This window comes from Cercospora beticola, chromosome 1, assembly GCF_033473495.1.
Source record: "Cercospora beticola chromosome 1, complete sequence".
NCBI lineage: Eukaryota > Fungi > Ascomycota > Dothideomycetes > Mycosphaerellales > Mycosphaerellaceae > Cercospora > Cercospora beticola.
The window spans coordinates 3,631,437-3,643,381 of record NC_088935.1 but is presented as its reverse complement, the minus strand read 5'-3'; the positions used below and the strand labels follow the sequence as shown (position 1 = coordinate 3,643,381).

Sequence of the window (11,945 nt, the reverse complement as noted above, 5' to 3'; positions counted from 1 at the left end):
CGTGCCTCCTGAGTGACTGATCGCATTCGTCGCTGATCGCTCGCCCAGGCTCGCCAGTCGACCCCCTGGGGCCGCATCGCTGCACATCGACGCCGTCTGCTTCGTTTCCAAACAACCATCGGCGGCCAGCCAAGGCTAGCGTGCGATTCACGCGCCACACCCATCCCCTGCCGCGGCCGTGCTGCAGGAACCGGGGTGAGAGGAGATCAATCGAAACCTTGCCGCACAGGCCCCGCCGCAGACTGACTGACTAGCCTGCGGTATCCCGGGTGTCGGCAGCACACGATGCGCACATGAATCTGTCTCTCTGCAACCAGCCAGATCATTCCTGACCACGGCTACACATGGCAATCCGCCCGCGGCAGTTGATCCAAAGCGGCGCTCGCTGCGTGGCAGGACGTTGGATGTTGACGTCTGCCTGCCGCAACGTGCAGCATGGCCGGCGGTCGGCGGTGGGGGAAAGCGTGCTGCCGACGCCCACCAGCGTTCCATCACACATGGGCTACGGTGTGCGCAGAGTCGGGGGCTCTAGCAGCATGCAGCGTGCGGGAGAGTTGCATGTCGTGTGTAGCGGCAGCGGCAGTGTACTATAGCAGCAGCAGCAGGCGGACGACTCAGCAACAGGTCGATGCCCGACGAGCGGGTGTTCCTGGGTGTCTGTGCCTTGCTGCATCGGGAATGGCGCGATACTCCGATCGAATAACCTTCGCTCGCGACACGTCGAACCTAAAATGCGTCAGGTACCGTGCTCCTCTCGCTGCTGCTGCTCCTCCACTGGTCGGTCCATGATTCCAATTCATCTCGCAAGATTCAAGAATTATGCTGCTAGCCTGCCAGGGCTTTCAGCAAGCGACGGCGTGGTTGAGAGCCGGATCTCGTCCCCGCCTGGCCAGCTCACGACGGCGCGTCAGCTAGAGCACTGGCAGCGCCGACACACGACGGGGTGTCTTGCTTCTGGCGCAATCAGCTTCGCACGGCCATTCTGGGCCACGCGGTCCCGTGCGTGCCACAGTCATCAGTCATCAGACTCCAGGACAGGGCAAACGGGGGGAGCGTCGATTTGCTCCAAACACCGTTGGCGGCGGGCAATTTCACGGGTCAGTCGCTGGGCACAACGGCGGGCAGGGTGGGCGTGAAGCACCGGCGGAGGCTGCGTGCTGTGCCTACAGAGTTTTGTCTGGAGGACGTCGGGTCACACGGCGGCGTGCGCTACTGCACGCCCGCCGGCAGACTTGGCAGGCACGACAGGGTCGTGATTCGCCCGGTAGGCGTGAAACAGTAGCGGCTCGGGGTGCGCTTCACGCACGCAGGGATGAAGACGCGGCGAGTCTGGCGAGGCGATGGGCGACGGGACCCCTGGCTGCTGCTGCTGTTGGGCGTGCGACGAGCGGTGCAGCCAGCGCTCTTTCTGCTGTGCGCTGCATCGCTCGCCTGTGTGCCATCCCGCCGTATCAGTCTCCGGCGTCCACTCCCGGCCGCGACCCTTCGCTCGTCGATCCATCATATTCTGCCCGCCTCACCCTACTAGTCCCTCGTCCTGCTCCCTCTCTCTCGTCCTTCTGCTCCCCATCCCCGCCCAACACTCTCTAATCACCACCCTCCCCGTGCTTTGCGGTGTCTGGGCAGCTGGCCTCTCCAACACTCCAGCGTTGTCATCCTGGCCGAGGGTCTGTTCCGCCCCGTCACCACCACCCTGGCCCCTTCTTTCGACGCTGCGGCTCGCCGAGATCGCAGCAGCTACTCCAAAATGTCCGACATTGAGAAGATGATCGGTGGCGACTACGCCCAGCTCACCAACACCAACATCCGCAGTTTTGGCTGGAAGGGCGTCAGCGTGACGGTCAAGGATCGCCAGTCGCAGCAGCCAAAGACCATTCTGTCCGATATCAATGGCATGGTCAAGGCTGGCGAGCTGCTCGCTCTCATGGGACCTTCGTAAGTGACTGCAGCGCTGCTCTTGCAGCATCTGTACTGACGCGGTGCCGCAGTGGTTCTGGCAAGTCGACCCTCTTGAACGTGCTGGCCCACCGAACGCACTCGCTCGCTGCCAATGTCAAGGCCGCCATTTATATCAACGGCTCCCCTGCCAACCCAAAGACCTTCCGCCGTATCTCCGCCTACGTCGAGCAGGAAGATGCGCTTGTTGGTTCGCTCACTGTGCGAGAGACGCTCAATTTTGCCGCCCGCCTGTCGCTGCCCAGATCGGTGAGCAAGTTGGAGCGCATTCAGCGAATCGAAGCCCTTCTCACCGCTTTCGGTCTCCAAGGCCAGGCGAACAACCTCATTGGAACACCGATCAGGAAGGGTATCTCTGGCGGTCAGAAACGCCGTGTTTCTGTCGCAGCTCAGCTCATCACTAGCCCGAAGTTACTGTTCCTGGACGAGCCCACATCGGGTCTGGATTCCGCTGCCTCGTTCGAAGTCGTTTCGTTTGTCAAAGACATTGCGAAGAAGCACAACGTATGTTGGAGAGCCTTCATATCGCACCACCACACCACTGACTAGAACATAACAGTTGATCGTGATCGCATCCATACATCAACCGTCGACTTCGACCTTTGCCATGTTTGACAAGCTTCTTCTGCTCTCACAGGGAGGAACCGCGTACAGTGGACCCGTGTCCGAGGTGCAACCCTACTTCGACGCCTGTGGATTTCCAATTCCGTTGTACATGAATCCGGCAGAATTCATCATCGACTTTGTCAATACCGATTTTGCCCGCGACCGAAGCGAAGTTGATCAGCAGCTGAACATGGTACATTCGTCATGGCACAAGTCGCGTCTTGCCACTGCCACTGTAAACGAGCTCACGGACGAAATGGCGCGCAACTCCATGGACACCGATGTCAATGCCGAGACCAAGGACGAGTCTGCCGGTCGATTTGCCATTCCTATGGCACTAATCCACCGCTCCTTTATCAAGTCATACCGCGACATCATCGCATACGGCATTCGAATTGCCATGTACATGGGCTTGGCAGTCATGATGGGCACTGTGTGGCTGCGACTAAACCCCGATCAAAGCAATATCCAGTCCTTCATCAACGCCATCTTCTTCGGCGGCGCTTTCATGTCATTCATGGCCGTCGCTTATATTCCTGCCTTCCTCGAGGATCGCGCCCTATTCATCAAGGAGCGCGCCAACGGTCTCTATGGTCCCAGTTCGTTTATCTTGGCCAACTTCCTCACTGGCATTCCTTACTTGTTCTTGATCGCCATGCTCTTCTCGATTGTCGCCTACTGGCTGTCAAATTTCCGACCTACTGCTCAAGCATTCTTCACCTGGGTCATGTGGCTGTTTCTGGATCTCATCGCTGCCGAATCTCTGGTCGTTCTCATCAGTTCCCTGATCCCCATTTTCGTCGTCGCTCTTGCTGGAACCGCCTTCGCGAACGGCCTCTGGATGTGTACTGGCGGTTTCCTCGTCCCAGCAAAGACGCTCAATCCATTTTGGCGCTACGTTTTCCACTACATTGACTACCAATCCTATGTCTTCCAAGGCATGATGGTCAACGAATTCGGACAAAGAAATTTCACCTGCGGCACCAACGCGCGAGGCGAATGCTCGTGCATGTACGAGACAGAACTTGCACACCAATGCATGATCGCTGGCACCGGAGTTCTCCGAAATTACGGCTACAAGACCGGGGAGACTGGCAAATGGGTCGGGATCATGATTGGCATCATCTGCGGCTACCGATTACTCGGATGGTTGACACTCTTCCTCCGCAAGAGCTAGACATTTCACGAAAATGTGTGCGCAAAAAATATTTGTATGAAGATTTTTGCGAGATCCGCGACACAGAGATCGATTCGCGATGCTTGCGCAGTTTGTGTATAATTGGCATCTCGACGCCACAACAACAACCATGTCTCATAGCTTGTTATTTTTAACGTGGAATTATGAAAAGGGATTGGAGCAGGGTACAGGAACCTTGAGGAGTTCATACGAGGCGTTTTGATCGAATTGTCTAGATACCAGCTCTGGGGGAACAATTTTACTAGATTTTTGATGCCACCTACAGTACTTTCTTGCAAAAGGTTATTGACCTTGTGCCATTTTCGAGATTGAACTCAATCGCCCAGTCGCGACAACGTGCCGCTCGAGCTCGAAGCATGGCCACTGTGTCATGAGATGCAGAAGACCCAGCAACACGAGCCATACTACAAGCATGCTCGGATGTCGAGAAGTGCTGTCAGCGTCAAGGAATCCGTCGGCAGTGCAATAGATTCATTTCTACGGAATAAGTTCTGCTGTCGTTCCTGCACAGCCGTTCCATGTCTTTCGCACATGAACTTCGGTTTGCGCAATGACTTGCGTTCATAGAATACGACAACTCAAACCCAGTGTATACTCCTCCTAGCCTATAACAATAACTTTGACCGGAAGGAGAATTGCCACAAAGGACGCTACTGCCCCACAGCAATAACAAACAACTGACACAATTGATAGTTACCTGCTAGCAGAAACCTTGAAGACTTACTTCCTCCTCGGAGCACTGATTCGAACTTTCAAAGCGATAGTAAAATAATAAAAATGACGATCGTGATCTCAGGCTCTTTAATCATATCAAATTTATATAAAAATTGAGTTTTACATATCCGTTCAACGCTCTAGTAGTCATCACTGTCATACTCTTCATCAGGAAGCAGAGCTCGATATCTTCGACTCGCAAGATCCTGTTCCAGGCCGCCGAAATCATCCGGATCGATGTAACCTTAAAAAAAGAAGAATGAATTAGCCGTTGATCTATGCATGTGTGAAAAGTCTAAGAGTCAGTAATAGTAAAAGAGTCAAAACGTACCTTTGCCACCGAAAAGACTCAGTGCGACCGGAAGGAACACGAGTGCGTGTAGAGCGGCCCAGATTACGAGCGAAAGCCAGACTCGGAAGTAGTAGATCTCAAAGATCTTACTTCGGGTGAATGCCAGCACGAAAACGCCCAGGAGCTTGGTGATTGTGATACCACTGAAGACGCTGCCTCCAACGTTGACCAGTGCTGCCCACGCGCGTGCCTCTTTGCCGCGGAATCTGCTATGAGCCCGCTCCATGATGGATGCGGATGGGATCGTGAAAGCGCGTGCAATGTGGGCGCAGAACTCTACGCCGATGCCAACGCATATGATGATGTTGACCAAGCTGACGGCGTTGAGAGAAACTCCGGCGAGCGCCATCGTTCCCACGATGTCCACTACAATCATGACAACTGTGAGGGTCACAACTACAGCAGTCGCTACTGAGCCTAGGAGGACAGTAGTGATGACCAGAATGAATGCCAGCGCTGCTCCGACCAATGCAGTCGAGAGGTGCACGATCGTAGCATATTGGTCGAAGAATATGTAAAATTTGCTGTAGGGGAAAACTTCGATGCCGTTGCGCTCACTGATATCCTTCGCAATTCGGCGCGCGGAGGCGTAAGCATTAATGAAATCTTCCTGGCTCTTCAATGGTGTGTGAGCGGTACGGAAATGGCTTGCCGGCACAGTCATTCCCTTCTCGTCGATGACAACAGCATCGCCATATGCGGCCTGTCCAGCGTAAGGACATTCCTGCCCAGTGGGGCTGTTGAGCCACCGCTTTGCGTATTGCACAAACTCCTTGCCTTCTGGCATGCCCCGCAAAGCATTGTTCCAAGGAGGTTGGCGATCTGCGAAGCAAGCCTTGGACCCATCAACACAGCACTCTCCTGCATCGGGGTTGAGCCACTGGAAGAAGTCGTCTATCCAGCTGGCAGTCGCATCAGCAATGTAGCTCACGTCCGGCCGCTTCCTCTCTTGCTCCAGAACGTTTGCGAGGGAGAACTCATTGCAAGTAGTATATCTTGCGCACAGCTCTTGTTGATGCGGTCTTGCTGTGACGTTCAAGTCCTTCACCACGAAATACACTGGTGCACCCTGATTGAAGTATGAGTCCAGGTCATTGAAGTAGTCAATCAGGTAACTGTCCGAGGGTAGTGCTATACGCTGATCCAAGCCGAGCGGGACTTCAGGCAAAAGCGCGATGCCTGCGGCGAACAGCCCAAGGAAAACCGTGATGATCGCTACCCTTGTTTTGTTGCCCATCAAGGCTGGAGCGTATTGCTTGCGGATGAATCTCGAGAGCCAGCCTTCTTCGTCAGCGCCGCTGAAAGGAGCGCCACCGAAACCACCAGGAATGTGATCTAGATGCGACTCTCGAAGCTTGACACAAGGTACGCAGTCGAGACGACCTTCTTCTACTCTTTGCTGGTTCAGTGCTAGGACGGAGACGAACATGGTAACTTGTAGGAGGGCATTGATGAAGACGGCTCCAGCAGCATAAGCTGCAAAGTTCCTCACAGCCGGCATGCCGACTGCAGCGCCCAGAGCGAATGCTACTGTTTCAGTCGAAGCAGAAAGCAGAATGGATGGTCCCATGCGCCCAAGCGCTCGTGCAATGCGCTCGGAAACAGGCTCATCAGCGTGACTAATGTTGACACGCTCGAACTCGTGGACGATTAAGAATATGTTGTCGACGCCGACAGCCAAAACCAGGAAAGGTATCACCTCAGCAATGATGAGGGTTGCTTTGACGCCGGCGGCTGCGAAGAGACCGACAGACGCAGCGACCGACATCAACACGATGGCGATGCCTACGATGCCGAGCATGAATTTGCTCTGTACCAGAGCCGCTACGGGGTTTCGCAGTATCATGCCTGCGGTGACGGTTGTGCTACCCAGAGCCAGCGATGCATAGATGAACATAACAATGTAGCTGATGATGACAATCTTGGCGTCTGTGTTCGTGTTCTTGTTAAGTTCCTGTTCCAGCGAAATTTCGGTATTGAAACTCAAACGCAATCCGCGCTCTTTGGCCTCAGACTGGATGTCCTGGAAAAGACGATTTGTGCTCTGCTCCCAATCTTCCGCCTTCGCCAGGCCAGGGTCCCCGCTGTTGTAGTTCTTGACAACCCAAGTGGTGACTATCGCGGATGCACTAGTCGCGGGCTCAGAGGATCGATTGTAGCCTCCCAGTAAGCGCTCAGGCGGCAGAGGCAACTGGAATTCGGGCAAGCAATCCACATCACCCGGAGAGTCAGCGCATTTGAGTATTTGATCTTGCCACGAGTCTCGCTCAATGCTGCTCCCGGAGAACCAACCAGTAACGGACTGAAGCACACAAGCATCGCCCGTGGGGCTGTAGCACACGTCCTTCAACGTGTACCCGCCTTGCAGACTCTCCTGGGCACGAACCCTTCGCTCGACGTCTTCCCACCATTTGAGCGTCTCATAGCTCAAGACTGGACCTGGGCCGGACGGAAGGGTGTCATTCACCAAAAACGCCTGTTCTGCTCGGAAGAAAGGCCCAAAGTTCTCACCGAAGAAGCGTTTCTCGACGGCGGCGTCCGAGTCGGGGGCGACCCAAAGCTTCACCGGGTCCGTCTCGACATCAAATCGGACCCAGCCAATGCACAGCAGTCCGACAACGATAACGCAGGTACCGATTGTGATGCCGGGAAATCTCGCGCACGCGCGACCAAGGTTACTGAAGATGCGATCGCAGTAGGTGTTCACAAAATATTGTTTGGTCGGCCGATCCAGCGATGCTGCCCCGTGCACCATGTCGCCCTCGTCTTCATCGTCGCTGGGAGAGGCATCTTGCAGGAGCTGAAGTCTCTCATTTTTGCTTCGCCTTCTCTTTGCCGCAGCGGCGTGACCAAAGACAGCAAGCACCAGCAGCGCCACGAACACCGAGTATATGAGAACGACTGCGAAGCTCAAACATGGCAGCAACCCCACATGACATTGCTTGGTTTCGGTCACCTCTGGCAACGCTGGGCACGCTCCAGCGCAATCGACGCAAGCGCATCGATATCTCTCGTCCGTGGTGTTGCAGGGTGTTGGATCAGACAGAATCGGATGCATCTTTTCATATTGCTCATTTGGTCGGGGAAAGTTGATCTGGAAAGGGCTGCCGACGAATGGTTTCTTGTCGCCCAGGAACTTCAGCATTTGCGTGTAGTTCTTCGCACCGCCTCCGATAAAGTCCATCGCTCTGCCTCCTGTAGCTCCAAACTTGACATCACTGCAGCTGTTGTACAACCCACCACCAAAGTCCTCACTAACCAGCTGGTCGAGCTCCGTCACCAAGAACTTGTCACCCTTGGGCGCGATGGCTGTGACGTTGACGAATAAAGACTGGTCAGGAGAGCAAGTGAAGGTACAGAAGAGGTCGAAGAAGTTCTTCTTGCACGCTCCGCAGGACGAGATGATGCTGTTGGCCGTGTCGAGATTGCTCTTGAGCACATCAAGCTGGTCTTCCTGGCAACAGACCTTTCCGTGACGCCATTCATCGCCGCACAGCAAAACCAGCTTGTCACGCACCTCTTCGGACGGATCTTCTGCAGGACCATTGTCCGGACAGGGCAGTTCCTTTCCAAACAGGCTCTGTTTGCCGCACTGCCCACGAAGGGCACATCGCCCCGCTTCATGTCTCACAGTCCACGGAGGCTCGCTCGCGCTCGCTGCCACTGCGGATGGTGTCCACAGCAGTACAGCAGTCGCGAGCGTCCGCCACACTGTCGCCCTCGCCATGGCGATGTGTCGTCGTCTCGGTGGTCGCGCGGCTAGCGATGCATGCGGCGGCTTGGTGGTGCGAGCGTGATCAGGATGGAGGACGAGGAGCTTCGCCGTGTGTGGTGATGGTAGACGGGGTGTCGTTGTTAGAAGTTCTCTCGCAGGTGGCGTCCCTCATCACGAGAGCATAGGCATAGTTGGACGCGTGCCTGGTGCGGTCGATCGATCGGAGCAGGCGCTGTAAGCTCCGGCAGCAGCGGTGACGCACGACTAGACGATTGCCGCGCGCAAGGAACACGAGGCACGTGCGCGCGATCGAGTTTCTACATTGTTTGGCTGGTGCTATGCTACTTTGCGTACAGTACAGTACACATTGCTCTCTCGACTTGCCGCTGAGCGTGCGGGAACTGCTCTGTTCAGCCGACGCGTGCTGCAGAGGCAGTGTCCGGAGCCCTGCTATCGCAAGTGCTGTCACCGGCCTCCTGTTCTAGTTACAATTACAAAAAACTATGCGACGCTCGTGCCCGGGTATCAAAGCAACTGTGTGCATGCACTTTTTGTCCTCCGCCCCTCGAACACCGGCGCCAGCCACAGAACGGGCTTGACATCGACAACGCTCGATATCGAATTGAGTCCGCCACAATGATGTCTCACATGGTGCGGACTGTTCAGGACTCTGCGCCAGCTGGAGCGCCATCTGCCTTGCCGCGACCGCGACCTCGCCCACGGCTGAAGCCTCCGCGGCCTCGACCTCCTCGGGCACGACCAGACTCACTGTCGCTGCCGGTGGTGGCTCCGCCAGCTGATTGGTAGCCCCCTCTGCCTTCTCCTCCACCACGCTGGCTCAGGCCGCCACGAGAGCTGCCCCAGCCCCCGGCACCGCTGAAGCCGCCTCGGGCTCGGAATGCAGCAAATCGCACGCCCTTGTTCTTGTCACCCGCATCTTTCACGGGACCACGTTTGAGCACATCTTGCATGACCTCGTTTGAGGGAAAGTGTGCAACCCATCGGCCTGGACCAGCCTTCTCAACATTGCTGATCTTGTCCGCGTCCTCGGGTGCGAACAACTGGGCCTTTAGCTCGTCCGCAGTATTCACGTTCGTGGCGTTCTGAATGAAGATGCCCTTAGAAGGCTCCTGTGGCTGCTGAGGTGAGCTATGTGCGTTGCCTTGTTTGTTCGTCTGTGCAGCGTCCGGCTTGCCCTCAGCAGGTGAGCTGCCATTAACTTGGGTCGTATCGTTGTTGGCTGGGCCTCCGTTCCCGTTGACAATCGGAGGAGCTTGCGCCGCTGCAGGCTTGCTCCCCTGTACTGTCGAGCCGGTCTGCGGTGTCGCTGCCTGCTGGTTGCGCTGTTGTTGTGGGGCTTGCGTTTGTGGGTTCTGAGGGGCACCAGGCTGCGATCGAGTCTGCTGCTGCGCGCCCGCGGATGGCTGTTGAGCTGCTGGAGGCAAGTTGGTTGAGGCGGGGCCAACGGCAGCGCTGACTGGTGCAGGGCCGACTCCTTGTGGTCGCTGCTGACCTTTGCCGGAGCGATGCGAGAAATTGAAGCCTTGAGCACGCATCTCAGTCCCAATGCGGCCCTGGTCGATGTCGAGCACAAGCCATCCAAACGCAGCATCGGCGAGGTTGAAGTTCCACATGTTCTTGAAGGCCGACTCGTCCACAGCACCGTTTGTTGAGCCTCCGAACGGGTTGCCTCCACTGGCAACAGCCGGCATCTTGCCCACGAGCTCTAGTGCAAGTTGCAGCAGTTTGTGCTGAGCATCATTCTCAGAGACGGCTGGCTCTACTTCGTGCTTCACTGTCTCCCATACATCGTTGAAAGATGCTCGGGATGCCGACAGCTTGCCCCGGTAGTGATCGAGAGATGGATTGACGGAGAATTCGTTGTAGGAGCTGCCGTAACGGAAGTGCAGACCAGCCGAGATGGAGAAATCCGCCTTGAGGGTGACGGACAACTGGTTGAGGAGACCCTCCCGAGCAGGTGAGGCGTGCGTGACGAGCACTCGTGTCTCGGTCGGGTCGTAAACGCGGTTCGCCGTATCGATGAGTTCGCCCATTTGCAACAACGTGGTCCACATGGTGCCTTGACCGCCTGCGATTGTTGTCCGACCTTCGCCGTTATCAAATAGCTTGTGCATCACGACCGCGCCTCCTAGCCCCAACAGACGCAGCTTCACACCGCCGATGTCGAGCAGGCGCGAATGCGACTCGTCGATGACGTGCAAGTTCTCGATCTTGTATTCTTGAGACCGCAATTTCTCCAGCACTGACACGTCCTCGCAGGCACCCCATACCGTGAACACTGGAACGTCGAGCCGGTAGGTTTTGTTCAAAAAGTGTGGAAGTTCGGAAAGGGGCAGGCGCTCGCGTTGGAATCGCTCTTTTATCGATTGTTGCGTGCCAACTCGAGCAATGTCTGCTTTGATCTGCTCAGAAAGCAGTGGCGAATACTGGGCGACATGCTTCAAGGTCCTGCAATGAGATAGATTAGTACCCATCTCCGAAGGTAACAGCGGAAGCTTGCATGAAAGCCGTCGTTTCCAGGCCTCTCATGTGACAACATACTTCTCGGCGATGCGATCCAGGGATGTGTCGTCGTAGAAGCCAAAGTCGCCAGTGTGGATAATGTAGTCTGCTTTTGCATTATGCGCGAGCTCGTTGAGCTGCCGCAAGTTGCCTGTGTAAGCCCTGTCAGCCATGTAGTCCCGCCGTGACGGCACTCGGCGTGCTCCATACCTCGCACATCCGCTATACATAACACACGCGCATGGCCAATCTGTTGCACGCGACCCTGGTTGGGATCGAGTGGTCGAGCTCCTGGCACTGGGCCACCGGGCTGCGGAGCTCCGTTGGGGACGTACGCTTGAGAGTAGGCGCGCGGCTGCGAGGGTATTTGCTGCTTGAGACCTGTCAGTGGACAATGGTGGGCGCACGTGGCGAGTGGGTAATGACTGACAGCCATCAGAATTGGATTTTGAGGCCAGAGGAGTGCTGCGCTTGGGGGAACGCGTCGAATCGACGGAGGCGGTAGTCGAGAAGGACGCGGAAGATGGCAACGGTATAGAGGTGAAGTGGTGATTCGGATGCAGTGCGAACTTCGATGGCGGCGAGCTGGAAATGTGCGCGAATGTGAAGTCGCTAACTACTGTTGTTTCCTTGGGAAGTCGCTGCTGGCGCTCGAACCGGGACTAGCGCGACCCGTGCTCCCGTCTACCGCATCGACGCTCCTCGCACTTTCAATTGCTTGGCCGCGCACGTGAACTTGTTCGCGCAGCGCGCACCGTCCGCACGCTGCACGCAACAGGCACAGGCACGAAGAGGCACGCATCGGCGGCGTCCATGGTGTCTGCGTCTGGGTCTGCACGCCGCGCCTTCGTGAATGCCGTGCGATGCGCACCTGACCTCCT

General features: G+C 56.2%; 3 protein-coding genes across 3 annotated transcripts; 1 reads left to right on the top strand and 2 right to left on the bottom strand.

The window, feature by feature from the left end:
* Positions 1-1,747: 1,747 nt before the first annotated feature.
* Positions 1,748-3,739, top strand: RHO25_001482 (uncharacterized protein; the record flags this gene model as incomplete). The annotated part of the gene is made up of 3 exons (XM_023594091.2): positions 1,748-1,935; positions 1,989-2,460; positions 2,516-3,739. The coding sequence occupies 3 exons, from the start codon at positions 1,748-1,750 to the stop codon at positions 3,737-3,739; spliced, it is 1,884 nt and encodes a 627-aa protein (XP_023459957.1).
* Positions 3,740-4,614: 875 nt separating this feature from the next.
* RHO25_001481 (uncharacterized protein) lies at positions 4,615-8,553 on the bottom strand (the record flags this gene model as incomplete). The annotated part of the gene is made up of 2 exons (XM_023594090.2): positions 4,615-4,718; positions 4,806-8,553. The coding sequence occupies 2 exons, from the start codon at positions 8,551-8,553 to the stop codon at positions 4,615-4,617; spliced, it is 3,852 nt and encodes a 1,283-aa protein (XP_023458742.1).
* Positions 8,554-9,203: 650 nt separating this feature from the next.
* RHO25_001480 (uncharacterized protein) lies at positions 9,204-11,500 on the bottom strand (the record flags this gene model as incomplete). The annotated part of the gene is made up of 4 exons (XM_023594089.2): positions 9,204-11,010; positions 11,104-11,215; positions 11,275-11,434; positions 11,495-11,500. 4 exons carry the CDS (start codon positions 11,498-11,500, stop codon positions 9,204-9,206), a joined length of 2,085 nt encoding a protein of 694 aa, XP_023458743.1.
* Positions 11,501-11,945: the final 445 nt, after the last annotated feature.